This window comes from Pieris brassicae, chromosome 2, assembly GCF_905147105.1.
Source record: "Pieris brassicae chromosome 2, ilPieBrab1.1, whole genome shotgun sequence".
Taxonomy (NCBI): Eukaryota; Metazoa; Arthropoda; class Insecta; order Lepidoptera; family Pieridae; genus Pieris; species Pieris brassicae.
The window spans coordinates 12117367-12145137 of NC_059666.1; the positions used below are offsets into that span (position 1 = coordinate 12117367).

General features: G+C 33.4%; 2 protein-coding genes across 6 annotated transcripts in view; both read left to right on the forward strand.

Annotated features, from left to right (window-relative positions):
- LOC123717627 (ribosomal protein S6 kinase alpha-5-like) overlaps nucleotides 1–21269 on the forward strand; it is a 62572-nt gene extending 41303 nt beyond the window's left edge. For both annotated transcript variants that reach the window (XM_045673721.1, XM_045673726.1), the window contains exons 7-18: nucleotides 13442–13614; nucleotides 14027–14108; nucleotides 14275–14437; nucleotides 14866–14978; nucleotides 15369–15488; nucleotides 16155–16259; nucleotides 16650–16811; nucleotides 17117–17235; nucleotides 17667–17763; nucleotides 18125–18227; nucleotides 18317–18468; nucleotides 18645–21269. In XM_045673721.1, the coding sequence (XP_045529677.1) occupies nucleotides 13442–13614; nucleotides 14027–14108; nucleotides 14275–14437; nucleotides 14866–14978; nucleotides 15369–15488; nucleotides 16155–16259; nucleotides 16650–16811; nucleotides 17117–17235; nucleotides 17667–17763; nucleotides 18125–18227; nucleotides 18317–18468; nucleotides 18645–19622 (2367 nt within the window). In that variant the 3' untranslated portion in view covers nucleotides 19623–21269. The remainder of the gene's footprint in view (nucleotides 1–13441; nucleotides 13615–14026; nucleotides 14109–14274; nucleotides 14438–14865; nucleotides 14979–15368; nucleotides 15489–16154; nucleotides 16260–16649; nucleotides 16812–17116; nucleotides 17236–17666; nucleotides 17764–18124; nucleotides 18228–18316; nucleotides 18469–18644) is intronic.
- A 719-nt stretch (nucleotides 21270–21988) lies between these two features.
- The window catches only part of LOC123717575 (mitogen-activated protein kinase kinase kinase kinase 5), a 43129-nt gene continuing 37346 nt past the window's right edge, over nucleotides 21989–27771 (forward strand). For all 4 annotated transcript variants that reach the window (XM_045673658.1, XM_045673666.1, XM_045673676.1 and 1 more), the window contains exon 1: nucleotides 21989–22227. In XM_045673658.1, coding sequence (XP_045529614.1) covers nucleotides 22117–22227 — 111 coding nt within the window. In that variant the 5' untranslated portion in view covers nucleotides 21989–22116. The remainder of the gene's footprint in view (nucleotides 22228–27771) is intronic.

The following is a 27771-nucleotide window of genomic DNA, read 5'->3' on the forward strand; positions in this document are numbered from 1 at the left end:
AGTTGGCATCACTGAATTGGAGTTAGTATGAGGGATATCTCAAGTTGTCCAAAATATTTTAAAATTCTAGTCTTTCGGTTCGTGTAATCGTATTTAACAAAACCTTGAAGCAGGTCAAATTTGCGGTTTCAAAATTGTTTTCCTGTATTGTATCAGGCGTGTGGTATACTATTTTATATATTACATAGTATTTATAAAACTTATCTGCTATGTTTAGAAGACCAAACGATGGACTGGCTCACACGTCGCACGCGTCGAAATTATAGGTCAAATAAACAGTCGTAAATTGTCAAATATGTTATGTCGTATTTATATAAAACCACCAACAACATTTCGATACGAATTCTAGTTAAAGATAACTCCAATATTTCTAGGTTAGATAGAATTTACACATCCCATTGATAACAAGTAGTAGGCAATAAATCGTAAGTCCTAGTTTGAATTTGGAATGCTCTCACAAGTCTAAAGTTTATGAATAACAAACCTTCATGCTAGTCTCTTTGACCCTGGTGTAAAATTCAGTTTTGTAATTCTCTGCATAATCAATCGTTTATTTATTAAAAATAATATATTTCTGATATTTGACAAGAATGTTTAATGTTGTTTTTGGCTATCCAGCTCGTGTCATCTAATTTATTTTTTCCAAGCGCTCGCGCCGGCAACATGGCGGCCGGTATCAAGTATGCGGTTATGTAGGTCACGGCACTCGAATTTACGAAATTATTCAACACGACTCTCTTTCAATGCGGATTTTTGTGATACAATTAGTTTTTAATTTGGGTAAAAATATATATTTACTATTGACAAATATACTATTGACAAGGTTTAAAAAAGTAGGCTTAATCATGACTTATTTAACAGATCAATGATACAATTGAAGTCGAGTAGAAACAAAATATTTCAACTGTATAATCATCCAGTAAAATTGTCAATGTCCAACAAAATTATTTAGAACAGTCACATGTTTAAAAACGTGATTGAAATACAAACATTGAAAACACGTGAAAAATTAATTACATAATTGCATTGTCAATAGCTGATAACGCAGCGATTTTCTATTACACTATGTTATAATAACATCAAACTAGTTATTTACCATTAATATAAATCGTGCTTCTTCCAGTTCTTGTAAATAATCTTCTCTTTCATTCGTTTTACTAATTTCCTCACTAAATTCTCGTGTATTCCAGAATCCATCCATTCATCTTTTTGTTTTTTATTTATCTAGCCACAGATTCAATGCTCTATTTGTCTATTGATTATTCTCTATCTTTTACATAATCCATCCATGTGTTGGATTCTTTTTCATTTATCTCATTCAATGCTATTATCTATTGATAAATCTTAAATATATATACTATTTAAAGTTTAAACCATGTTTCTATGATATAAAGGAAACGTTTTGGTCAATATTTGTTATTGTTTTTGCCTCTCTTGCAAACAAATGTAACTTAACAATGGTCTTATCAAACCCATATAACACTAATGTGTGTTTATTGTAAAACGACGGGGAGTAGTGTTTATATTTTAGCATTGATATTGTTATCTGCTTTTAGTTAAAAGTCGAAAGTTTGTTTGGGGTATTTCGTTTGCCTATCTTCCAAAAGATTAGAAACTGTTTTGGTAGAGCAACATCTGATATAAAAGATAACTGTTAATATTTATAGAAATAAGCATTGAATATAATTAAGAGTTCGGTATATATTTATCTTTATGTATCGGCATTCGGCTTGTCAAATATCCTCACAGTGAAAAGGCTTTAAACGTGCGAAGCCTATAAGCAAATTGTCATTGCAGAAACAGTTACTGGTTCCGGTCTGTTTAATAAATAATTTGGGCAGCTTTCACTTCTTATTGAACGGATTTTTGACGCTGTGGGAATAATGTTAATTAAATATTTTTACAAACCAAAAAACGTTTACACGGGCGTACCATAGAGTTTTTATAACTCGTTGTTTAGCAACATTTGTTATTCTATCACTTGGTTGGCTAGTTATGGTATATATAAGAAGACATACAGGGCTGCCTAATACGTTAAAATGTTTCTATATAAAATATTGCAAAATATAATTCTCAGGTATTTCTTCACTTTCGCACTTTGTCGCCTCAAAGATGCTTGTTTTTGTTTACTGATATTTCAAAGAATCAACATTTGCTATTAAGGTATTAGAAAACCTTTTTAGTATTCCTTCTCAGAGTAGTGTAATGATATATTTCATTAAAAATAAATAAGTCTTACTACTTTTGTTAAAAGACCTCAAGAGACCAAAGGCTTTTCAGCAAATTGTGTTAACGCTGCGTAGAAAAGAGAATGAAGGCAGATTTATTTTACTAACAACTAAAACACTGATCTTGTCATAAGAGTGTCAAGTCAATGACGGAAAGACTTGATGTACTTAGTAAGTGATCAATGTTGACGTGAAACCCGCTGTTACTCTAAGCATAAAATATATAATGTAATGATTTTAATAAGGCATCTAAAAGGCGAATGCATAAATGTATTCACTTTCACCGATGTGAATTCCTTTACACTTTCGGATTTAAGCTAAGTCGTGAAAGTATCACGATGTAAACTTATGTCCTTTATCGTAAAATTACGTATTGTTTGGACTTTATTAGAACGAGAAGTGTCTATTATTAAATTTTTTGTAATACTCAATATAGGCCTCTGACCTTATTGGAGAAGTGGTAACTGGTACGCGACCAATAATTGAGCTACGTCTTCATAACTGATGTTTAATTAGCAAACTTTTACATTTTTGTAATACATAACTGTCATCAAACCGTACTTGAAGTGTGATTTGATTTGTAGCATTCTATATTTAAATTAATTATTTTTGCAATAGTCCGATCTCTTGCGAAGTCGCTAACGGAATGAGGTCGACGCGTTCCAATTTTGAATATCAACTAACAGAGCCGAGTACTTTCACTCTTTTTTTTTTGTACATTATTGGTAGCTGATCTATTGTGATTGACTTCCGGTTACGATAATATCTACGTAACGCCGTGTTAATCTCTCCAAGGCAAGTTTATTTACTTTCATTAGTTCCTTGAATGGAACTGGTATTGGCTAGATTTGGTTCATTTACACGGAACTTTCGGATTCTAATACTCTCGATAATTTACTGTCAAACCTGAGACTCAGTCTGGGGACACTTTGAAACTTTAAAAAGAAACGCCGTATAAATTATTATCTCTTACTAATTTAAATTATTACAAAGAGCCGAGTCGAGCCAAATACGACACGTGCAAAGTATAATGGGTAACATTAAAACAGTAAAAAGTAATTAGCGCGATACGCCCAAACTGACTTTGATGTTTAATTATATATGTACATGAAGAGAAGTACGGAAGTTTGTGTATTTATTTTATTCGTGAAACCGGCTTGCCACCCAAGTATTTTAAGGTCCTTCAAATGTACCAATTTTTAAAAGACTACTGCGAGCCTTCTGACATTGTCGATAGCTGGTATCACATAACATCAGGTGATACTGCCCGTTTGCTTGTTCTATAAAAAAATTTAATTATGGAAATTATTTGATTTTTTCTCCAAATTCGTTTTTGGTCTTAGGTCAATTATTAAGAAATGAAGTCTTTATGTTTTTTCTTTCTATAATTTAATTAACATAGTCTGATAAGTAAAGTATCGGTAGTCCTCAAACTAGGGAACCCCTGTGTTGTGGGGAACTTCTTTTAACATTGAGTTATCATGATGGATAAGTAGTTTAAACTGGTATATTTGTAATATATTTGGTTTATATAGGCTAACGACAAAACAAGGTTCTGAAAGGTATAGCTGAGGTAAATTTTTTTTTCTCTAAAGCGACATTGAACGCAAAATGCAAGTGCAAATTTCCTCTGAAATCTTGGCAAACATGTCATAAGCGTTTGACACACTTTGACATTGAAATTCGTTCAGTGCTAATTTTCATACGCGTCTCTTAAAGAAACATCCTGTTATTGTATTTGGTAAGGTGCCACATTTTCTACGTTACGCTGCAAATTTAGTTATAAAGACTTTACTTCCGTATTTTTTTTCTTCGAAAAGGTCTAATTAAAACAGAGAAGGAAAAACTCAATACTAATTTTCCTTTGTTAGCGTACGATTAAAGTTGCGTTTGCATTTACGTTTTATTATTTTATAACAAGTAGTTTCTGTTTCAATTTAAATATCGAATTTCCCAAAGCGAATTCGATTTTCAGCTTGCCCATCCGCGCGTAACATAGCGGTTCCCAACGTAATAAGTTTCACCGGTTAACGGATGACACAAGATTACGGTAAGCGCCCCCACCACAACTTTCGCAACTCGTGCGCACTGATAACGACCAATCGCAAAGCGAGTTTGATTGATTCGATTTTCGAATTGGTTCAAGAAAATCTGCGCCACTGTTTTATTTAGTTTTACTATTTATTTAACGTTTTTAATATAAAAATGTTGATTTGAGTGGTGATTAGTTACCAAAATATCCAAGTCATTAGAGTAGGTCTTATTTAACAAATGATAATTATTTATTTAAGCAGACAATCGTAAGTCCTAATGGTTATATAAAACATATAAAAAGAAAAACATTAATCGAATATTTCACAAGTGCTACGATTGTACCTTATTTATAGAAAACTAACTAAATTTTATAAAATTTTGATTTATCATTGAATATATGTATAAGCATTCGGCGACGTACATTAAGGCTGTTCTCGGTCCCGTTACCGGCAGTGAAAGTAAGCAAAAGTGAAACGTTAGATCATTTGTTCGCGGACAATCTCAATAGCTTACTTTTACTAAAGAACCCAATACTTGTTTAAATAATAAGTAATTATGCACCAAATGATCCTAGGGAATACACAGTTTAGTGTTTCATTAAAAAAATTGCCATGCCCCATAAAGTTCTTATGTAACAGGCATAATTTTTTTAATTAAAAATCTAAGTTCATTTAGAAACTTAAATGATAGGTTTTAGAAGGAAAACAATAGAGAATTGTTAACGAAAGTTAATAAATTGTTAAAATAATAAAAAATTCAAATTCCAAATAATTGTAATAAGCGTTTTCTATATAAATTTATCATTTAATTTTAATGAGTTGCGCTTGATGCTTGCTTCATAAAGATTTTATATTAGATTCAAATTTGGTTAGCTTCAGTCCCAAGTCTTCATGTTCAGTTATATCCAGCCGATTTCGATTGCCAAACAAATTGCCTCCCTGTGGGCCGTGGGCCTCACGTTGGGAGACACTCTGGACGGGACTGGACAATTTTAATTTTAAGTATTAAAATTAAAAAATATTTGTGCAGCCTTTTATGGAATAGAAATGGTAAGCTGTAGTGGTCATTATTAGTTGTAAGAGGGAGCCGTTTTGTAAGAAAATTATAAAATAATTTTATTGATATAAAAAAATAGAAAAGTTACGTAATTAATTGGGAACTGTTAGGGCTTCCTGTTTAGACAAGTTTTTATAATTGATTGAAAACTTGTCCAAAATTAAACATAATAAAAATAAAAAATCTTAGTACAATTTTGTATGGTATCCGTATAACTTAGTATAAAAAGATAAACGATATCATTTGTTTACCAATAGTTATATCAGATAGATATGTTTTACAAGTTAAGATAGAGTAATTTAAATGTTTAATATAATAATAGATGTTTCTGGGACAGTGAGTCAATGCAATATTGGGTTAGTGGCGCAGAGGCCCCGCAGGTTACTTGTAACTGTATATAGAATTATTATTTTTATAAAACGATTAGATAACTGAAATAATTAGTTTCTACAATACCAAAATCTGCTTTTATTATTATATTAGACTAGGTAATAAATAATTATGAATGTCGTTTATATTTTTTTCAGTCTCAGAGAAAGGCAAATTATTATTAGTTATACTTATATTAAACGTCAGCCAGGCCGTGTAAATCTATGGGTATCACTAAGCATTAGGTGTGTCTCCTGCCTGTTTGTTCGCCCTATAACAAACATTGTTATACCTGTGAAGAAACTGATGATACACTCTATTGAGTGGTAAAGCATTCTGCAATTTAGGGCAGTTTTAAGTCGTGCCTTACATAGCATAGAACTATGCTAATAAATGATTACATAACAACTCACTGATGTGTAAACAAGCGTAGGACATTGTTGTCAAGTACAGACGTATAAATGCACACTGTAATACTATATTTGTTGTATATCTTCATAATTACACTCGGACATTTCGAAACATCAAAACAGTGAGTCGATGAAAAACTTAAACGATTCAAAATACGAATTAGTTTATAACAAATCTATTATATAATATATATAGTTTTCTATATTTATGTGTTAAAGTTACAACGTTAACCAGGAAACGAAATTTACTCACAATGCTGTTGATGGTAGAACATAAGTTTATAAAATTGTATTAATCGGGATTCCGTTCTTGTAACGTGTCTCATGTGCTCAAATATCATAGCGAAAACCGTATAATCTCAACTACAATATGCAGTTCACGCTCCAAACATTGGTGGTGTACATTTCAAAATTACATTAGCATCACCTTGATGGCTGGAAGGCTTCCACGGTCCGCTTCACAAGGCACTTTCTTTTATGAACTAGCAAGCTGCGGATTCGACTTCCGGTCTTCCCTAAGAGATACGATCTCCAATTATTTAAAGGAAGAGTATACTCGTCCCTCAAAAGCCTGCATTTAAAATGGGTGTTCATGGGCTGCGATGACTGCCGTGTTTGGGCATCTCGTAGGCTCGTTTGCCCCCCCCTATTCTATAAAAAAAAAGAAAGAAAAAGATGTATTTGTGAACCATATAGGTAGATCTGGTTGTGGTGTACTATGCAACAATGTGGTGGCTCAAGCCCTTTAACCCCATAGAAATTAATTAAAATAACATCATGATTTCTGAAATGAATGAAAGACGGTACAATGTTTTTGCTTGAACCTAACGTAATCTGATCCCAAACGCCATTTAGAATTAGAAAAACACCTAAACTAACTGAGACAATACCATTATGCATGTAATACTATTAGTTTTATATATTTTTTAAGGAGTCCAAAGCCTCCTTAATATTACTTGTGGTAGTACATACAAGACGATAGAAAACAATTTGGAATTGTTTTATGGCCGAGCCGCGATTCTACAAAACCTTGGCCCTTTTGTTTCCTTTCTCAAATTCTATAGTAATAATTACATTCATGACGTGTTTTAAAATATTGTAAATGACATGGCGAAGTTATGTAGGCGCGACTATTTCAGTCGTCTCGCGACGAGTAGGTCGAATGGTATAAATTTATATCGTTTATATGTACTAGATACTTTGATACCTGTTCATTTGATTTTGTTGTGTCTTTGGTTATTTTTAGTTGAGGTTGATAATCACAATATTGGTTGGTTATATTTATACAGTTTTTCCTTTTCGTTCTTTATTGCTAAAGGTCGTATTGGCTCGTATATGCCTATTCTATGAAACAAGGCAGCATCGTATGGATCATGTACAATTGTTTGTATTTCGTAATATTATTACAGAGATCGACAAATCAAAGTCCTAGGATACAATATTGCAAAGAAAATGTACATACATTTGTACTTCACCTTTACACGTAAGTAACCCACTTGATTATTCATTTAAATCTTTAAAAGAATCCATCCTACACGCAACACCGTACCATGCTATTGTGACCCCAATTGCGTTACAATAAGGTTGGTAATATAGTTTCGATACGTTAAACGTGCCAGTTTGTACCGAGGTCGCGGAAAGGGGGTCAGTGGGACGGGTCCGCGCAGTTGGAACCAGCCCTGAACTTGATATTGTTATGTCATTTTAGCTGCATCTGCGATGGTACCCTTACATCTTGAAGAGATTTAGAAGAAAATTAGTATATTTTTTTTATTTATCAATAACACTGTCTAACATAATAAATAAATAAATGAGTGGTGCTACAACCTCTTTAGGACTGGGCCTCAGAATTGTTTATCTGTTTCATTTGCCGATCTAACAGGCAAGTTAGTGATCAGCCTCCTGTGACTGACACTATCGACTCGGTCTAATACAAGCCGGTTTCCTCACGATGTTTTCCTTCACCGTTCGAGCAAATGTTAAATGCGCACATAGATAGAAAGTCCATTGGTACACAGCTGGGTTCGAATCTACGACCTCAGGGATGGGAGCCGCACGCCGAAGCCACTAGGCTAACACTGCTGTCTTACATAATAGGCGTTGTTATATGCTCTTCCTAGCTGTCATACGTAGCGTTAATAGACGTGCATGTGCAATCTGAGATAACGTTTATCTTAAAAGGTCTTTAGACGTGCTGTTGATAGATTTTAATACTTTGCTTAACCATGGGTCACCTTTCATAAAATATCCGATTATGATTGATATCGTGACTTACTCTTAGGTAACTTCTCAATTAAAGATTGCTCAAGTCAATTCATTGTCACGTTACAATCGATTGTTAAAAAATGATTTTTCTTTTGCCTTTCAAATTTCGAAAGGTTATTTCGATTTTGACACAATTTGTGATTACGGATTTGTTCACTGTGTAGTTTCAGAATATAGTATAAAAAGAAATATTCTACAATTAAAATAATAAAATTAAAAGGACTGTCAACTGGTGGCCTTATCGCTTTCGAGACATCTCTTCTAATCAATGTGAGAAAAAAATTAAATTAGTGAAGGTGAGCGTAAGAAGTTCAAAACTATATAGATATTTAGACAAAACTAATGGAACAAAGCAAAGCAATCAAAACATGTAAACAGTGAAAGGGATAATAATAATAACAATATGGCACTTGAATCTTGTTTAGAAGATTGGCCGTCAATCTCGTGAAGCGTATCTTAACCTGTGCCAGGTGCAGAACTCTTCCGCAGTCGCAAAACCCGTCCACTCCCTTACGTTACGAAGCTATGTTATATTTCTTCTACCAACTGGTCTTTACCCTGGATTTTACTTGCACAATGCATGGCCCATGTTCTGCATAGGTTTTTTTGACATTCCAACTCGATTAACAGCGTTAGATACCTTCTGGATCCAACCTACACGAAGCATGCGTCAATAACACCACATCTCGAATGCTACTAAACGCCTATTGTCTGATAAAGTTCTTTAAACGTCAATGTAAGTTTTGCTTGCATAGTCATTCATTCGGTCTACTTTCGACACATATTATTTATGAGTTATTTCTTTTAAATAGCATCAATAGCAGGAAGGAAATTCAGAGACGTCAATTAAAATAATTAACTGTTCCGCTTATTCAAGTTTTATTGTTTTTATATTAAAACTAATTACATCCTTTGGCTTCAATATTGATTCAATAAATATAATTCGTCATTGTGACATTTTTAATAAAGTACAACACCTTTATGCCATACATATTGCAGATGGAAAATATTGATAACTATAATCAGTTTGATAAAGATCGTATATTATAAATCTACTGCAGTAATCACCGGAGGAATAAGATTTTTATTAAAATATTTGTGGAGGTGTATACCTAACATTCACCTAGTTAATTGGGTAATTTTGACGGATCACAACTCCACCGTAAAATAGCTCCAAATTATTTACGACTTATGTAGTAAGTACCCCAACTAATATTAAGGAGTCGCATGGCTTTGGACCTTAAAAAATCTGATAATATTACATGCATGAAGTAAATGATATTGTCTGAAGCCCAGTGAGGTTTTTTTTTATTCTAAATAGCGTTTGTGATTAGGTTAGGTTAGGGTAAAACCATTTTTTTTTCTTTTATTCATTTCACAAATTATGATGTTGTAATTAATTTATATGGGGTTAAAGAGCATGAGCCACCACATTAATGCATGGTACACCAATGCCAGCTGTTTTAAGGTAGAGCCGAGATTCGACAAATTTACCGTAAATTGTCGCATCTATATTTATTTTGTTATATAATACTAAGCCTTTAGCGTTTTAAGTGTTACCTAAACACTTAGTGTTTATTACCTTCCATGGGCAGCGGTATTACTTAACATCAGGTGAACCTCTTGCCCGTTTGCCCCTTTTTATATAAAAAAATGTAGACAAACCAATGGCGGGAACTGTCAACTATGGTTCTAAATCATCTATACTTTGAAGAATATCAATTAAGTTACCTTCAGCTGTAGTAAATTTGAATAATTCAAACGACAAATACAGTAGGCTTCCTATTACAAAATTAAAGAGTAATTTTAGATATAAATAATACTATTCTCATTTAATTTGCCACAGCGAGGTCTCATCGCGATACTCGTACCGTTACTATCCGGTTTCGACCGGCCCGTATTACACTTAGTTTTAGGTCAGTTTTAATATTCTAGATTTGATATTACGTTAGGTTTATACGCGGATTTGATTGTGCATACTATTAACTTACTTTACATGCTTAGGTTCTTTTAGAATAGAGTGTACCAACACCGATCAGCCTCCCGCCCGTTTGCCTCATATTAAATAACAAAAAAGAATGCCAAAACCCTTTAAGGAACATTAACTCGAAATATTTAGAAGCTTCAAATCGCAACTGGAAGATTTCCGCAGAAAGATGCGACACTCACTGCAACAAGAGCGTAGCGGAGGCGAGATCAAGGGGCCCCCCACTCGCCTATGAATATGAATAGTAACATATATATATATATATAATTCTACTAAACGTGTGTATATCACTGAACACCTCTTAAACGGCTGGACCGATGAAATTTGCAGTCGGTACCTTCATACTTTGTTTAATATCCTAATCGTTTGAAATATAATGCAGGTCAACGTCTGTCGTGTCCGCTAATATATATATATCACCACATCACACGAGTCGGGTATATTGGAAAATATATATTACAAAATAACCTTTAAGGACTTAACCTATTTTATTTCTCTTTAACATAAAACAAACCAAGGACCTACATTTCTACTGCTCGATAAGTTTGGTACTAAAATAAACAAAATTGGTAGTAAGAACTTATTCCGTCTTAATATTAAACAATACAGTATCTGTTATCACCTTATATTATATTGACCTTCCCTTGAAAATTCTGTTGCATTTTATCTTTATTTAGCTAATGATTTTGGAGATTGATTTCCGGTTATTCATTGTGCTTATATGTAAACTAATTTAATATTTATTTCGTAGTAGAAAGCTCTATTGCATGTGAGCTTTCTGTAACAAATATATTGTAATAAAAAAACAGCAGAATATTTAAAAATATGTTTTTAAACATTCTCTATAAGAACTGAATAATTTTGGATTGGTTGTAGATATAATTTATACCAAATAGATTATAAGCATACGAAAATCCGCAAGCCGCAATTGTGTTACTATGAGCTGTACTTGCCAAAAAATGTAGTAACGGACGACCTGGATACGGAAAAACTAGCGATTCTCAACTCTATGAGATTGAATTAACGCTGGCATATGTATGATATCAACATTTCGATATAAAATGTCTCTATTTCCAAGTTTTAAGCTTGATTTTTTTATATTGTGAGCATATTGCTCTTACTTTATAATTGAACTAAGTTAAAAACTGGTTTCGTAAATATATCTGCATTGTTGAGTGACTTAGAATAACGTTTATAAAAATTATACCGTTAATATTTTAAGTTACTATATCAGATCATCATATATCGGTAAGCTATTATCATATAATAAAAAAATGATAAATCAGTGGTGTTTCATGATCATTTCTCAATCTAATAGGGAAGTAGTACCGTTCGAGCGAGTGGCCAATGCGCACATAAAAAGAAAGTCTATTTGTCCATCCGGGGATCGAACCTACCATTCCATTCCTTACCATTCATAATAATCGCTAAGCTACAAAGCTCTTTATCCAAGTCAGTTTAATCGGGAAATTTCTTTTTCTAGTCATGTATCTAAAATACAGCAAAAGGTGGTTCTCCTGTGTCGAAAGGTTAATTCTTTGGCTGCTTTCATAAAATAGATTTAAGAAGTGTAATTAATGTTTCCAAGGTTAATCTTATTGTAACTCAGATAAGACTTATAACCAATGTTATTTTCAATGATTTGTTTTTATGAAGCCGTAATATTAATACTTTATTTTGACTTAATTGACTATATTGTCGTGGGAGTTACAGTACAGTATTAAGTAATGAATGTGCTATGCTTTATTGACTTTATTATTATGCAAATTTTAGAAAGGCGTCTCTTAATAAATTTTAAATAGGTTTTCGAAGATTATAAAGGTTCTCTCTCAGTCGGTAGCTCATGTCTGAGCGTCGTGATCACCGGTTTCTGTCCAGCGCCTCTCTTATAACAGTGTATAGTTCTGAGGACGCGATTTGCCTTTTGTGTTACCAACTACGATCGGTTTCTTCAAATTCTCACCGCTTATCCGCCTTGTATGGCCGAAATAAGATACGATTTGCTGTCGGCATATGGTAGACAGTTGAGTTCGTTGTTCCAACACCTTGTAAAAGATATATGCTGTTTCGAAGGCTTTAGAAAACCTTTGGTTGGTCACAACTTCATTCATAAATCGCCTTATTTGGTGGTTATCAAAATTTTGACCCCGCCAGCAAATGCTTGCTTCCAATGATCGATACATACCAATTACACTTGAAATTAAGATCTTAGTATTCAAACTTAAGGTATATTTTCAATTGGATCGAATAACCTTCAATAAGTTCTTGGCCTCGTCGCTATCATGTTCATGGCTAAATTATTATCGTTGTGTAAATTAAACTTTATTTACCTGCAATTATGGCTCATTTTTATTGTTTCTTAACATGAACAATATGAATACTAATTTTAGTTGATTTTAAGTTAAGCATTTAATGTGTTTTGAAGGTTTTCTTTTAAATTAAAAGTGACTTTGATGACAACTGAAATGAGATAATTTAGTTGTACAGTATAAAACGGCATAACACATTGGTTTCGCGTAATAGGAAACGCGGTGTAGGAGTATTTTCGTTAAAGCGTTTTTTAAATAATCTAAAAACTAGAAACACGAATAGTATGTAGTTATTTTGTTTAATTTTATAACAACACAATTGAAACATGTCCAATGGTACTTAATTATGGACTTGATATCCATTATAAATTTCACACTACAGAAATATATTTTGCCCAATCTCCGCGTTATAGAGGGAAAATACCGCGTTACATGGGGGATGCAAATCGCGTTGTAGGTGGAATTACAGTATTTCTTTATTACTGGAATATTAAACTTGCTTTTACAAATAATTTAGAACATCATATAATGAATTGTAATATAAATATATAAAAATGAATCAGGAAGTCAATATATATATGTATCAAGGCTGTTCGGCTTTAAAACACGTGTCATATCGAGAGTTTATAATAAATAATCTTCATTATTAACGTTATTTATTATTATTAATGATACAAATTCTTTTATAATTTATAAGTATTTCGGCTTAGGTCAATAAAAATGTTCTCCTTTTTTAGCATTTTATAAGTGTACAATAATAAAAACAATAATTATTATTTTCAGGCCGTGGACTGGTGGTCAGTTGGTGTATTAACCTATGAGCTGCTGACAGGCGCCTCTCCCTTCACAGTAGAAGGAGAGAAGAACACACAGCAGGAGATCACCAAAAGAATAGTCAAGTGCAGCTACCCGGTGCCTAATGATGTCAGTCCTGAGGTCCAGGACTTCATTAAAAAGTGAGTTTATTACTTTTAAACTCCTTCAAACTAATGTATGTTTTGTCCCTTTGATAACGAAGGTGATTATTTCCTGACTTCCGATTTTTAACACAATGAAGGCATAACATAAGGCGAGGTGAATATTCCTTAACGCTAACACGACAGAATTGTTTACAATATCAAAGGTTAGAATTTTAAAAAATCCTGGCCGCTACAACCTTTTTAGGTCTGGGCTTCAGATTTCTGTATCTGTTTCGTGATCATTAAGCAAGTAGGTGATCAATTTCCCGTGGCTGACACGCCGTCAAGTATTTTAGTCTTAAGGCAAGCCGGTTTCCTCATAATGTTTCACGCGCCATGGATGTTGAAAAAACACTAAGCTAGCTCATACATTACCTTTTAAATGAAAATATTATTTGTATTCTTTCAGATTATTAGTTAAAGATCCAAGACGGCGCCTGGGAGGAGGCGAGAGAGATGCGGAAGAACTAAAAAGACATGCATTTTTTAAGGTAAATGACACCATCATACCAGTCTAGTTAGTTATTCTAGTCTAAAAAATATCATTAGGAATACTTAATAATACTGTTTACAGAGTTGAACTGAGTTCATCTTAGTTATACGCCTAGTGCTGGTACTTATTTAAAAACTGTAAATTAATCTTTTTACTTATTTCAGACTTTAGATTGGGAAGCAGCAGCCCGCCGCGAAATCCCAGCCCCATTTGTCCCACAATTGTCTCACGAAGCGGACACGAGTAACTTTGCGGGCGAATTCACAAGAATGAGACCCACATATTCGCCTGCGCAGGCGCCGAAACATCATGATAAACTGTTTTTAGGTGAGTTGTGTATACGTTTTCGCACAATATCTTTTGCTTTACACTCATGCTAGTTGTAGAATTTTCTATTGATTGACATCTAATGTATTAGCGGGGGTCAAAATCTACAAAATTTGCGTGACGTAATACTTGAACGCTCCCTTAGCTCTAAAAATAATAAAGTTCTCAAGACATGTTCACCAACCACCATCAAATTCGACATGGGGTCCTTCAAGAAAAAAACCGTAGCATTTCTTAAAAGACCGGCATGGAACTCGCAAGCCCTCTGGCATTGACAGTGACAGTGACAGGGGAGCCTCCTGCCCGTTAGCCCCATGTTCTATACAAAACAAAATCTCTATAATTCCTGTAAACAGACCTGAAACATCCAGTTGTTATTTTAATTAATTCGCGTTTAATAAAAAATCTGACTGAATTATCTGTTATAGGTTATTCGTACGTGGCCCCAAGTATACTGTTCTCCGAGAACGTGATATCAGACCAAATATGGATGCAGGCAACTGGCACCAAACATGACAAACTCAAAGGATGGGTCGCCAAGGTATTTCATCTATTTTTAAGCATTTAAAATTATTTTTTTTATTTACGAAAGTATATTACGTAAAAAACGTACGTACTCAAATAAATTTATTTATTTTTCGTATATGATGACAATATTTTAGCTTAGTATATTAGTTTTATAATTGTTTCGTGATCATTTATTAATCTAATAGGCAAGTAGGTAATAAGGCAAACTGGTTTCCTCAAGATGTTTGCCATCACCGTTCGAGCAAATGCGAAATGCGCAAATAGAAAGAAAGTCCAATGCACAGCCGAGATCGAACCTACGACCTCGAGTCGCAAGCTGAAGCCACTAGACCAATACTACTACCATATTAATTAATAACTCTCTTTTAAAATACAAAAATATACTTAGTAATAATATTTTCAGGACTCTCCGTTCTTCCAAAAGTACGCCGTTGACTTGAGCACACCGTTGTTGGGAGATGGATCATACGCAGTCTGTAGGAAATGCATTCATCGACAGACCGCTAAGGAGTACGCTGTTAAGGTAACTAAATGTTTTTTTTATTTATGTGAAAAATTCTAGAAATCTTTATACCCAAGTGAGAAAATGGATAAAAGTATTGTCTTAAATGTAGGATACATTTCCAGATGTAATTGTTCAAATGAAAATTAAATTATAGAAGAACAATACTATTAATACATTCCACTGCGGAAAGCTTTCTGGTTGAACCCAATGGAAATTCTAAATTAAATTGAGTATTGAGAGCAGTGTTGGCCTAGTCTTCAGCGTACGACTCTCATCCCTAAAGTCGTAGGTTCGATCCTCGGCTAGTGCATTTAACACTCGCTCGAACTGTGAAGGAAAACATAGTGAGGAAACCGGCTTGCCGTAGACCCATAAAGTCGACGGCGTGTGTCAGGCATAGAAGGATGATCACCCACTTGCCTATTAGACTGACAAATGATCATGAAACAGATACAGAAATCTGAGGCCCAGACCTCAAAAGGTTCTTGCGCCACTGATTGAAAAAAAAATTCAAAGTAGTAGCAGTAGGTCGGGAATATGAAACATAAGACTATTTCCTATAGCCTAGTCATTAACTGGTTATGTATATGTGTATGATAAAATATCTATCTAAATAATAAGTCGAATTAAAATCTCATATTAGTTAGTAATATAAAAATATTTATTATATTTGAATTACGACAGATAATCTCGACTCAGAAGAAAGATGTCAAACAAGAAATTGAACTTCTGAAGGCCTGTCAAGGATCGCCCTACATCATCACATTGCACGAGGTTTTTCAAGACTCGGTAAGTCTATTATAACGAGAGTTCAAATTAATTTTTATTCTATAAAACACAAAACTACTATAATATGCTGTTGCCCGCGGTTTTACCCGCATTAATCTAAAACATAAATTGCGTACTTGGTACTTGATCGTACGATCCAAAACTGTAATATTTCTTAATCATATTTATAGCGACTTTACTCAAAATTAATACTTGTGATGAATAACGTATTTTTAGTAACAAATTATTTTAGCTAAGCTGTTATTAATGCAATTTATATAAGACACTTTTCGTTAAGGGTAATCTTCCGCGCCTACCAACACAAATATTTTTTTTACAAAACATTCTTGTTTTAGCGTATACATACAGGTGCGTTTGATATTTGATTTTACAAAAATTAATTATTTTCAGGCCTTCACATACATAGTAACTGAGTTGGCAACGGGTGGAGAGTTGGCATCGCATTTGGGTTCAATTAGTGAAAAGATCGCTCGGCGGTTATTGGCTCAGTTGGCATTGGCCGTGAAACACATGCACTCGAGACGTGTAGTACACAGGGATATTAAGCCAGAGGTATGTTTTATTAAATTATGTGACCTCTTTTAATGTTATTTTAAATCTTTTGTCTCTTTCTGTCACTGCTTTAACGTTGTGCTGAAAAGAGACAGGTGTACAGTAAAAGTAATGAGACTCGTTAAGGTTTTAGATATATTGTTAGAAAAATATTGTATTTTCTTCTCAAAAGAACTTTCCCACAAATGTTTGGACTTTTATATGTGATAAGTTTGAAACTCTGCACCGTTGTTGGAAAAAATATATGTTTTTCTAACATTATTTTAGTAGGAAATAATTATGTTATTCTAATCTGAATTTTACAGAATATATTGTTGTCGACGTCTCGTCTCGGCGAAGCGAAGGTGAAAGTTGTTGACTTTGGTTTCGCCCGACGCTTGCCCGACTGCGACGAACGACAGAGGATGATGACGCCTTGCTTTAGGTATTTTGATATTCAAACATTTTTTCGTACTTATTAAAGTAACTTTAATTTGCATAATCATTTGTTATTTTTATTGTTCTGACACAAGCGTTACAAAATGGTGTCGGAACATGGGCCTTAATTTAACTCGGTCCTCATTGGGAGTGGAATTACTACTATAAACACTACGACTTGTTGTATTACTCAATAAATGATTATTTGCGTGAAACACTGTAGTTATATAAGTTTAACAAAATTAGATATGATATGTATCGTACATATAATATAAGAATTTACCAATTTTAATATGACTAATAAATTATACATTATTAAAACTCCTTCAAAGACAAATTACTATTGTCCCACCTTTTTGTACGATAGTCTTGTAACAAATTATTATTATCACGTATCCACTATATCCTGTTGTTATATGAATCCTTGGAAATTTCCAGTTTGCCATACGCAGCCCCCGAAGTGGTGTCGTGCGCGAGGGGCGTGGCCACGGGCTACGGCGCAGAGTGCGACATGTGGAGTCTGGGAGTCATTTTTGTAAGTATTTCATACATTTTTCAACTTTATTTGTTCTCTTATATATTCTATATACATAATTTAATTATGGTTCCTAAGTAAGTTTTAAGTTAATTATTTGTTTTAAAATTTAAAAATATTGTGTTATTCAAATTACAACACCACATATTAAGGAGCGTTCAAGTGTTACGTAACGAATTTGGGGGGGGGAGTGCTCTTGTAAACCGTTACGTTGCGGGGCGGGGATACGGGGATACGTTTTACTATTGGTTACAGAAACGTTACGGCGCGGTTTCAAGAATCTCCAAAAATTGCGTGACGTAATACTTGAACGCTCCCTTATATGATTTATTGGGATTTAATTACTATTGTTTATATCCAGTACTGCATGTTATGCGGCAAAGCGCCCTTCGCCCCCGTGTCCCGCAAGGAACCTGTCACGTCTCTGATGGACAGGATTCGAACTGGCACCTTCTCCATGGAAGGTGAGTTGAATTATCTAGATCTAAATGGCGCAATTTGCATTAAAAAATTCGAAAATATTGGGATTCGATAAAATATTTCCTCATTTCAGGTGGTATTTGGAGCACAATATCGGAAACAAGCGCACGCGCCGTTCGCGGCTTGTTGTGCGTACGCGCAGAAGACCGCATGACTTGCGGTGAATTATTGCAGTTACTGGATATTACTGATCACGAAGAGGAATTCATCGGGTTTAAGTTGGCTGTGAGTATTTAGTTAACAGATTTTGATGAGGCCTTCTGAAACTATCTAATTTCATTTTTCTACCCTAGATAAAGGATTTTTAGGATATTAATATTCTAGATAAAGCTCATAATTAATCAATTCTTATTTTGTATGTTAATCTTGTTATAGATTCCTAAAACTTTTTCCTCTTACAGGACATGACTAAAGCGGACCTGTACCAACGTCGTAACAAAAATAAACAACGAAAATCCAGTTCTTCCGAACCGAGCACATCTGACACGCAACTGTCCGATGAGCAGAGAGAGAACTCGCTTCTAGAAACGATAAACAATCTCAAAAACAGAATGAACAAAAACTCCATAGACAACGACGTAGAACTCATAAAGGCTAACACCCAGGACACTCCCGTCAACGAGTCCGCGGAACCCACCTTCGAAGATACCGACGAAGTACCTTCAGTCAAACCCGTAGAGAAAACGTACGCCAAGTCACGTTCGAAGCTCGACGACTACATCTACATCGAGAGCAGCCAGGGCCTGGAAGGGACCGAGGTCGCCTTCCCGAAGAGCACTCGGAGGAAAACGTCGCAGTCTCCCGTCCCGAAGAAACGGAGAAAAGTCGAATCGCCCAAGAAGGAACGCATGGAGTTACGCAGCGACGCCAAATCACCAGAGAAACGCGGAAGAGGCCGACCCAAGAAAGTTCCTGAAGAGAAACCCAGGAGCACCAAGGAATCTATCGAGAACGACAAAGTACGTGTCACCAGAAAGAGACGGCACGAAGAGATCACTAAGCCGGTGCTCAGAGAGAAGGGACAGAACGGGCGGCAGAGTAAAAATAGTAGCGAAGAGACTAGGAAAATTATCAAGGCCAAGAGAAATGCGCCCAAAGCGGAGGAAGATAACGTCCGGATGACTAGAGCCAGGCTCAGGAGACTGGCCATCAGTCTTTCCCTGTCTGAAGTCAAAAGCGTCCTACCCAACCTCTCGATAGATTCCAACGACCAGGAAGACGCCGTTGCGATTAGGAAAACCAAAGGAAAGAGAAGTAACGCTAAAAACAATAAAACAGATAGAGACACAAAAAATATCAAAATTAACGCGAAAACCGTAAAAAAAGTTAGCAAAGTGAAAAATACGACGCGCAAGCGCACGCGGGCGAGTCGTAGGTGAAATTTTTCGTTTCTATCTTAATCATCTCTCATCCAGACTTTACCGATTGAATTCCAGCGCGTTCAAAAAATTCCAAAAAAATCTTAAAAATAGCAACGCAATACGGACGCTCGCTCATCGTTTCTAGTTTAAAGATTATTTATTTAAAACTTTTAAGTTATTTTAACTCTGCGGACGGTAAAATGTTTTTTAAATTTTTATTTAATGTTACTATTACTTTAAGATACCTTAATACCACTAGTTATAGTTCATTAATTGTTATTTTCTCTTCGGATTAGACAATTATTAATAAAATTTAGTATAAGGAATGTATTAGGTGAATTCGATGTGTGATCGCGCACTTCACGTAATGTTAAATTGGTTATTTTTATTTATATCCCGGTCCGTGCGTAATGGGGTAACATAAACACATAAACTGGCAACACTGACTCGTTTGCGTGATGCTTTATCTTCTCTTGTTTCTCTAATGTTTCCGTTTCTCGTGTTGTTCAGCGGTGTTTTACCCTGTTGTATTGGAAAGTTGTTTTAATTTTAATAGTATCACAGCGATGGTCCTCGGTGTAATACTATGAAAATGAATTGAAAACTCCTAACATTTACGAGATCTCTGAAATATCGTTGTATTTGTATATATTCGTTTGACATAATATTTAGTATTTAACACGTTTGTATATTATTTGGGGTTTTCTTGAACAATTGTATTCAATCAATTTTTCTATTGGCTTCTCGTCTCGTTTAAATCTTTTTGAAATTCTTTAAGAAAACCGTTCCTACAGTAACTTCCATACATATGTATTTTGTGTACGGTGGTAGTGCCAAAGTATGCTGAAATTGTTGATTTCTAGCGAATACGCGTTTTGTACACTTATAATTATCACAAATCCACATATTTTTTCTTAGATGAATTTTTGTTGTAAGCGCTTTTACCAAAAACGTTTGTTTTCATTGTAAATAAATACGTTTGATTAGTACAAAAGTCGATAAAATATAAACAATGATTGTTTATGTACGCCGTTTCTTCAGTGTGAGGCATATCATTTCGCATGTTATGGTTCATAAAACGTATTTAATGTGTTCAGAGCTTATTTAAAATTTGTGATTCAAATGAAGTATATCTGTTTCGATTTTTAATATTTAAACTTGACAGTTTTATCGTTTGCCACGTCGCCATAACAGACAACAGACCAAATGTTCGGTAATTTGTCTATTCCGTGATGACGCATCGCAAACGATAAAATTGTTCTGGAATGTTGTACGCCATTTAGAGTTTAGAAATGTATTATCTACGTATTGAAAGTTTTCAAAATTATCAATATTGATTCATTAATGTTTAAAGAGCTTTCCTTCATTAGAGGACACTGTACTGCGTCATTTTGTGAATACATTTCCCTTTGTTATTTCATGTGTGAAATTGAAAACGAAACGTGTTTTAACGTACCAAATTGATAACATACAATTTTTTCGGAAATTTTAAATTTCCAAACGCTTGATAAGAAATAAGCTGTCATTTGAAGTGCACTTAAATGGATTGAACCAAAAAAAGATTATATAATTTTATAAAGTGTTAGAGGTTATTGAAGAGTCGGCGATTTAATAATGTGCCGGCTAAAGATATTGGATTGTAATAAATATACCATTTTAACAATTGTCTATTCTTTAATTTTTTGTCACTTTTATTGTTAATGGCAGTTGAGCCTGACATTGACCATAATACCAGCTTAAAACTTTGAGTGCAGTGTGAATTGTAACCACATTAACATTACCAGAAAAACATATAGGGAAAAATATAGGGATGATAGGTATAAAATAAGATTTTTCGATATACCGTGATCATCTCTCTTTAAATAGTTATACAGAACTTGTCTGTATAATTAGTATTGAAATAAGTTCATATAGTTAATACGCTCTTGCTAATCATGGAGCGTCAGCGAGGAGAGTCGAGGCCACTCGTAAGGTCACGAGCGCACTGCCTGCGTTCTCGTGTCGCTAGAGTGAGGACCCCTTAAGATTTTATTAGGTTAGCTTATTACTATGAAAAGTTGACTTGTAAAGCACCTATATTAAAAATATTTTTTTTGGAAGTGTCATATAATTATTATTTTTTGTTAAATTTATGTTCACCGTGAATGTTATGTATTTAAGAACGGGTAGATAGTAACTAAAAAAGAAAATGCATTATATTTATATGATGTGAAGATCGATGATTTCCTAATAACTCAATACCCTGTCATATTTTGGTATTACATAGTCTATGGTCAAATAATTATATATCTTTTTAAACATCATTTCAGTCTTGACATTGACATTAAAACTTGACCAACTCAAATCTAAAAGTCAAAATCGTAATCAGACAGACGATACGTCAGTAAGATGAGGAGGGTGATGTCAAGTTTGTGTTGAAAAATTATTAAATTGTCGACGTTTTTGTGAAACAATTATGTGAATAATGAGATGAAAGTGTAAATAAATGTTTTATTAGTGTTTTCTATTGATTATGGCGCATAGTGGTGGTGTTTTGAGTTCCGATATATCAAGAAGGAATCCACAAGATGAATACGAGTTGGTCCAAAGGATTGGTTCGGGAACCTATGGCGATGTCTACAAGGTAGGGTGCTTACAAACTTTATTTTTTCACATTATCGCCGCGTTTTAAAAGCTTTACGATAAGTATGTAAGTGATTCACGACTTTCTTTTAGAGGTAACGGTGTTTATATCACTTTCTGCATACGTTATTAAGTGACCAAATTTAAAGCTATAACGTTAGATAGATTTGCAGGTATCACAATATATTGTAAATAACATACGTAGATATCGCGCTATATATAATTATTGAGTTTATTGAAACAGGCTGAACTAAATTCATACAGTTATATATTATATTTACTCAATTCACATTTTAAGTATAATTATTTTATGGGGCACATAGATACATTCATTTTTGCTCATAACTTATATATTATATATTTAGTTGTACATGTGCAACTATGCGCATGTGAAAATGCTTAAAATCACACAAGTCACACCAACAATTACTTATTCATGTTAAAAATTAATAGGAATGTAATTATTTAAAAGAAATATCTTAATAAAACTAAAAACCATAGTAATTTTTGTCCAAATTGACCTTTTCAAATAATTAAGGAACCTCATTGTGTAATACAGATAATCAAGCTTTTATGAACTTAAAAAAACAAGTATCTAAATAAGAGTTATCTATTATGCATGAACCTATTATATATAGGGCATTTCCTTGTTTTAACAGGTTTAAATTTAAAAATTATTATTTGTATTAGTAAGTTATACTTTACAGGATAGCTAAATATAGTAACTTTTAGCTATAAATTATAAGAAACTGAATGCATAAAATCATCTAATTATATGTTTTTATATTGATCTATGTCTAGAAACCATTCAATTAATATTATTGAATTTTGTGTAAACTGAAACTTTATGAAAAAAAAATATATTGTTAGATTAGTTTGATATGATTTCAATATTGGGGCTCTTATGTCATTACATTCTAAATAATATTCTGCATTTATTTTTACTACTGTGCTTGTATCAATAATGGTTCTAAAATGTACAAGCAGAAAAAGTTTCCACTGTCAAGACTGTAAGGAAACAGTTTAGAAGTTAGAATTTAGGTAGTGTGATCCTTATAAGATTTGTGATATTTTTAAATGTTGCTCTGTATTACTGCATCCATTATTTCAAAAACTGCTCTCATATGAATATAAATAATTTTACTGAAATATTATCATCTAAGCAGTTTTACCTCATATTCCCAGTGACTGTGCTCAGTAGACCATAAAGGCATGATTCATAATAATTGAGTCATGTTGTCTTCTATTTGTGTTTGTAATCACACTTTCAGTCTTGCACTAGATTTTTGGCCTATTCTCTTTATTAACACCTAAAGGAATAATCTTCCAAGTTATGTGTATATATTATTTATAAAATATACTTACTAAATATATTTATTTTTTGGTTTAAAGAGGGCTTTTGTATATACATACATATTAATTTTTTGTGACTATCTATAAAAATACATAATTTGATATGGTTGTAACACTGAATAATAACTAAAAAGTATATCTTGAAAGCCATTACAACATAAGAGATACTGTGTACATATTGCCGGGTTTTTTGCAGAGAAACAAAGTGATCCTTGGTAGTAAGCATCTATTTAATATGTTGAATAAATGAAAACTTATTTTGACTATAATCACTCTCACACAAAGTCTAATATTATTATGTTGATTTGCCAAGAGACTGCTACTTTCACTACTGGTAATGGTTATTTATTCATAAATTCTCATCAAACCTTCTGGCCATGTATGAAAAAATATCATTTTATTTTTCAAATAACAATAGACACTTGTTACAAATCAATTCTTGTTTTATTAAAAGACATAGAATGCGTCATAATAATGTGTAATCGATCAATCGTGGTTTTGTCTCGACGTGGGAGAAATAATACAAGGTAGGAAGTTGTTATTAATGCTTATTTCGTATCGTTTTTTTGTATTGATTCTTGAACAACATTAAAATGCTTGTAGTTTAATAGTGTTTAGTAATTATGTTCAAAACAATTACAATCCTGTCTTAAGCTTTATCAAACCTCTTATTTATACAGAAGCATTTTGATCAAGACTTAGAGTTAAGTCTTATTAATGTTTTAGTATACCCTTGATATCTGTTTTATGTGAAATACTTAATACGAAAAAATATTGTATTATTATACTAAATAAAAACGGCGGATATTTATGATTAAATATCATCAAAAATGGTATCCATCGTGAACTATACTACACTAGTAGTCTAACAATTTTATGATCACGTCTTAAGACTAGATTAATCCGATCAAAGAAACTGTAGTTGTAAGTCAACAATTAAGAAGGGTTATAAATCTTATCGATCAATTAAAATAGCTGTACGACCGGTGGGACACGGTGCCGCCGGTCATCGAACCTGCGTACCTTAACAACTGGACCTATGCGAGCATTTGTGTAGATGTATAAACTAGCCACCGTATCTTTCAATAACTCTAGAGAAATACCATATTAAATTAGCTACTGAATATTGAAAAACATAATTAAAGAAAAATATTATTGTAAAGTTATTAATAATTGATTTTTTTTATTGTATACTAGCGGACCCGACAGACGTTGTCCCCTCTTAACTATGAATATTGATTTCGAATTGGTATAATTAACGAAAAAAATATTTCACAAACAAAGCGTTTATTATTCTAATGCTTTCTGATATACAACATTATTTGTTTCTTTTAGTGGCCGTATTCTGTCAATGCTATGTCAAACGCCATAAGGTTAAATTAAAAAAGTTTGAATTGTAAAAGCTATCGTAACAAAAGTCAGGATTACTTAATATGGTGGTTAAGTATTCTTACATTTTCTAATTGACTGCGCAATTTTCTTATTTTTTTCATAAGAACATTCTCTTGACAATAAGAAACACATCAAAAAAGAATTAGCGAAATCGGTCCAGCAGTTCAAGAGATTCATTTATATATATAGATTCAAGATCTAAATCTTTAAAAGCTTTGTGTAGGTACTTAAATTAAGTTTAATATATCGATTATTGCACCTGTCCTTTCAAACAGATCCGACGGGCTCCATTGCACGGTCCGAAGCGGGAATGGCTTTAACACTTCTACCAATTAATTATGGTTGTTATATTTAGTGTAGTTCATCCAATTTACATAAAAATTGTAAAGAAAACACTTTTTTAACGGCTTGAACTTATGTATTATTATAAACTTATAATTATTTTACATAATTTAAAAAAAATCCCGACGTTTCGCGTCCCTGCTTTACAGCGTGCGTGGTCAGCTTCAATCCGTTAAAAAAGTGTTTTCTTTAAATGTGTAAAAGTTAATGCTAATAAAAGACAATACTATAAAAAATTTACACAAATTGAGTGTAAACATACAGACAGAGGCGGCGTAGCTTTCTGTGATTATTAAAGCCTTAAAATATTCTAACTTGTAAAGACACGGAAACAAATTATTAGTCTTTAAAGGCATGCAGCTTAAATGGATTTCTGTATTAAAATTGTTCTAAATCAAAGATGATGGACGCGTTCGGTTAAGCAACAAGTTACTCTATATTTAGTTAAGAACCACTTATAAGGAATCTTAGTTATTCCGATTTAGATCCGATTGACTTTATATTATGTTATATATATTCGTCCTACTTATAGCTTTTCGGTTATTAGCTATGCACGATGTAGTCACTATTTAGATACATATTATGATATCACTAATAGCTGTGATATCATAATTTTCACATTGAGGCTGCATGCTAAATAAGCATATGAACAATTTTGAGCTAAATACTTTAATAGCTCTGAATGTCTTGAACGAAAACTTAGGTAAATTGGCAAAATTGTCGAGCCACGGCCCCACCTTCAAACAACTCCATATTCCTGTCTATCGTTTTTTGTAATGTAACGCTGAGACCCACTGGAAACTGAGACATATGATTTACATTATGCATGTAATATTATCAGTTTTTTTTTTAATTTTTAAGGGGGGTCCAAAGCCATGCGTCTTCTTAATATTACTTGGTGTACTACATACAAGTCGTAAAGAAAGATAGAAAAGGTTAGGTTTGGTTAAAGCCAAAAATTGTTAACTTTCATTCATTTCACAAATCATGATGTTTTATCTAATTTTGTAGGGTTACAGAGCATGCGCTATCATTGCATAGCACGACTATCGCCGAGTGATGAAAATATGTGCAAAAAAAATTGGAACTGTTTTAAGGTGGGGCCGCTATACGCCAAGCCCTAAATCGCGTTTAATAAACAACTTAACTGTTTCAAATTAATACCATAAGCAAAGTTTTAACTAAAATTGAAAGTTAAACGACAACACTAAAAAAAAATACTATAATTATATATTTTTTTGTGGTTCTTGTAATTTTATTTTCGTTGATTTGGTTATACACTTTTCGAACTTTAGCCTTAATAGTTTTTTATGTTATATTTTTCCTTATCAGTGTTGCCTGGAAGAGATCTATTGTTAGCGAAAAGGCCGCTCGTTGCATACCTCATTATGTATGTTATTTGTTTTTCTTTTAATGTATAAAATTACATTTTGACTCGGTAGTGGAAAACATTATTATTATTAAACCTCTGTATACACATTCACACGAGGAAATTAAAGTCATATTATTATATTAGACCTAGTATATAACTCAATGTATATAAAAACACATGCGTGGCAGACGTGTCCCGCATGTCAAGTGTTTTGTTCTTATTGTTAAATTCCAGTATTACGTCAATGTGTTTTTTGTTTCATGGTTTAGTTTAATAGTTGTAATGATAACATAGTACATTGTTCATAATCGAGATAGATAATATATGATTAGCAATTTTTTTAATTTTTATCGAATCGAAATCTAGGCAGGATTTTTAAAAAATCAACGGACAGAATGCAATAAAAACGGATATAAAAATGTGTCTGTTTCAGGCCTGGTAATTCGTGACTGTACTTTTAATAACAGGAAAAATATATTGGACGATGCTGTCATGTAGATAAAATTTAGGTCTAAAACATATTTGTTTGGACAATAGCGTAGGACAATCCGGTTTCCAGTGGTAATGACTCACTCCAAGGTCGTGAAAAGTTGTACACACTCACTCCGCTTGCTCTGCGACCCAAAAAGTGTCTTCGCCTCCGAAATGAGAACCTTCCAGCGCTTCTAGTCCTGTGTCCACCTCCCGCCAATTGCAGGCATTCAGCTACCGCAGGTCTCCACTCAGCGGTCGACAGTGCGACACAGGTTATTTCAGGCCTACTATTAAACCTGAAAATTACCTATTATTAAAAAACTTGAATTGTTTGTCTAATTCGATCGTTGCGTGAGGTTCTATGTATAGCCTTCCTCAATAGCTTTATCCAACCCAATGACATTAAATTGTACTACTGTTCCACAGATTGAGCGTTCAACTCGATGAGTTGCTATCATTTTGTGTATATATGTATGTATCATGTGATCCACTAACAACAGATCTTTATGGAAAGTTCAGTAGGCCTTTACCCACAAGGGGTCCATACTGCACAACGCAAAGAAACGGAAATAACAATAACTAACGTAGACTGGATAATAAAAAAAATTAACA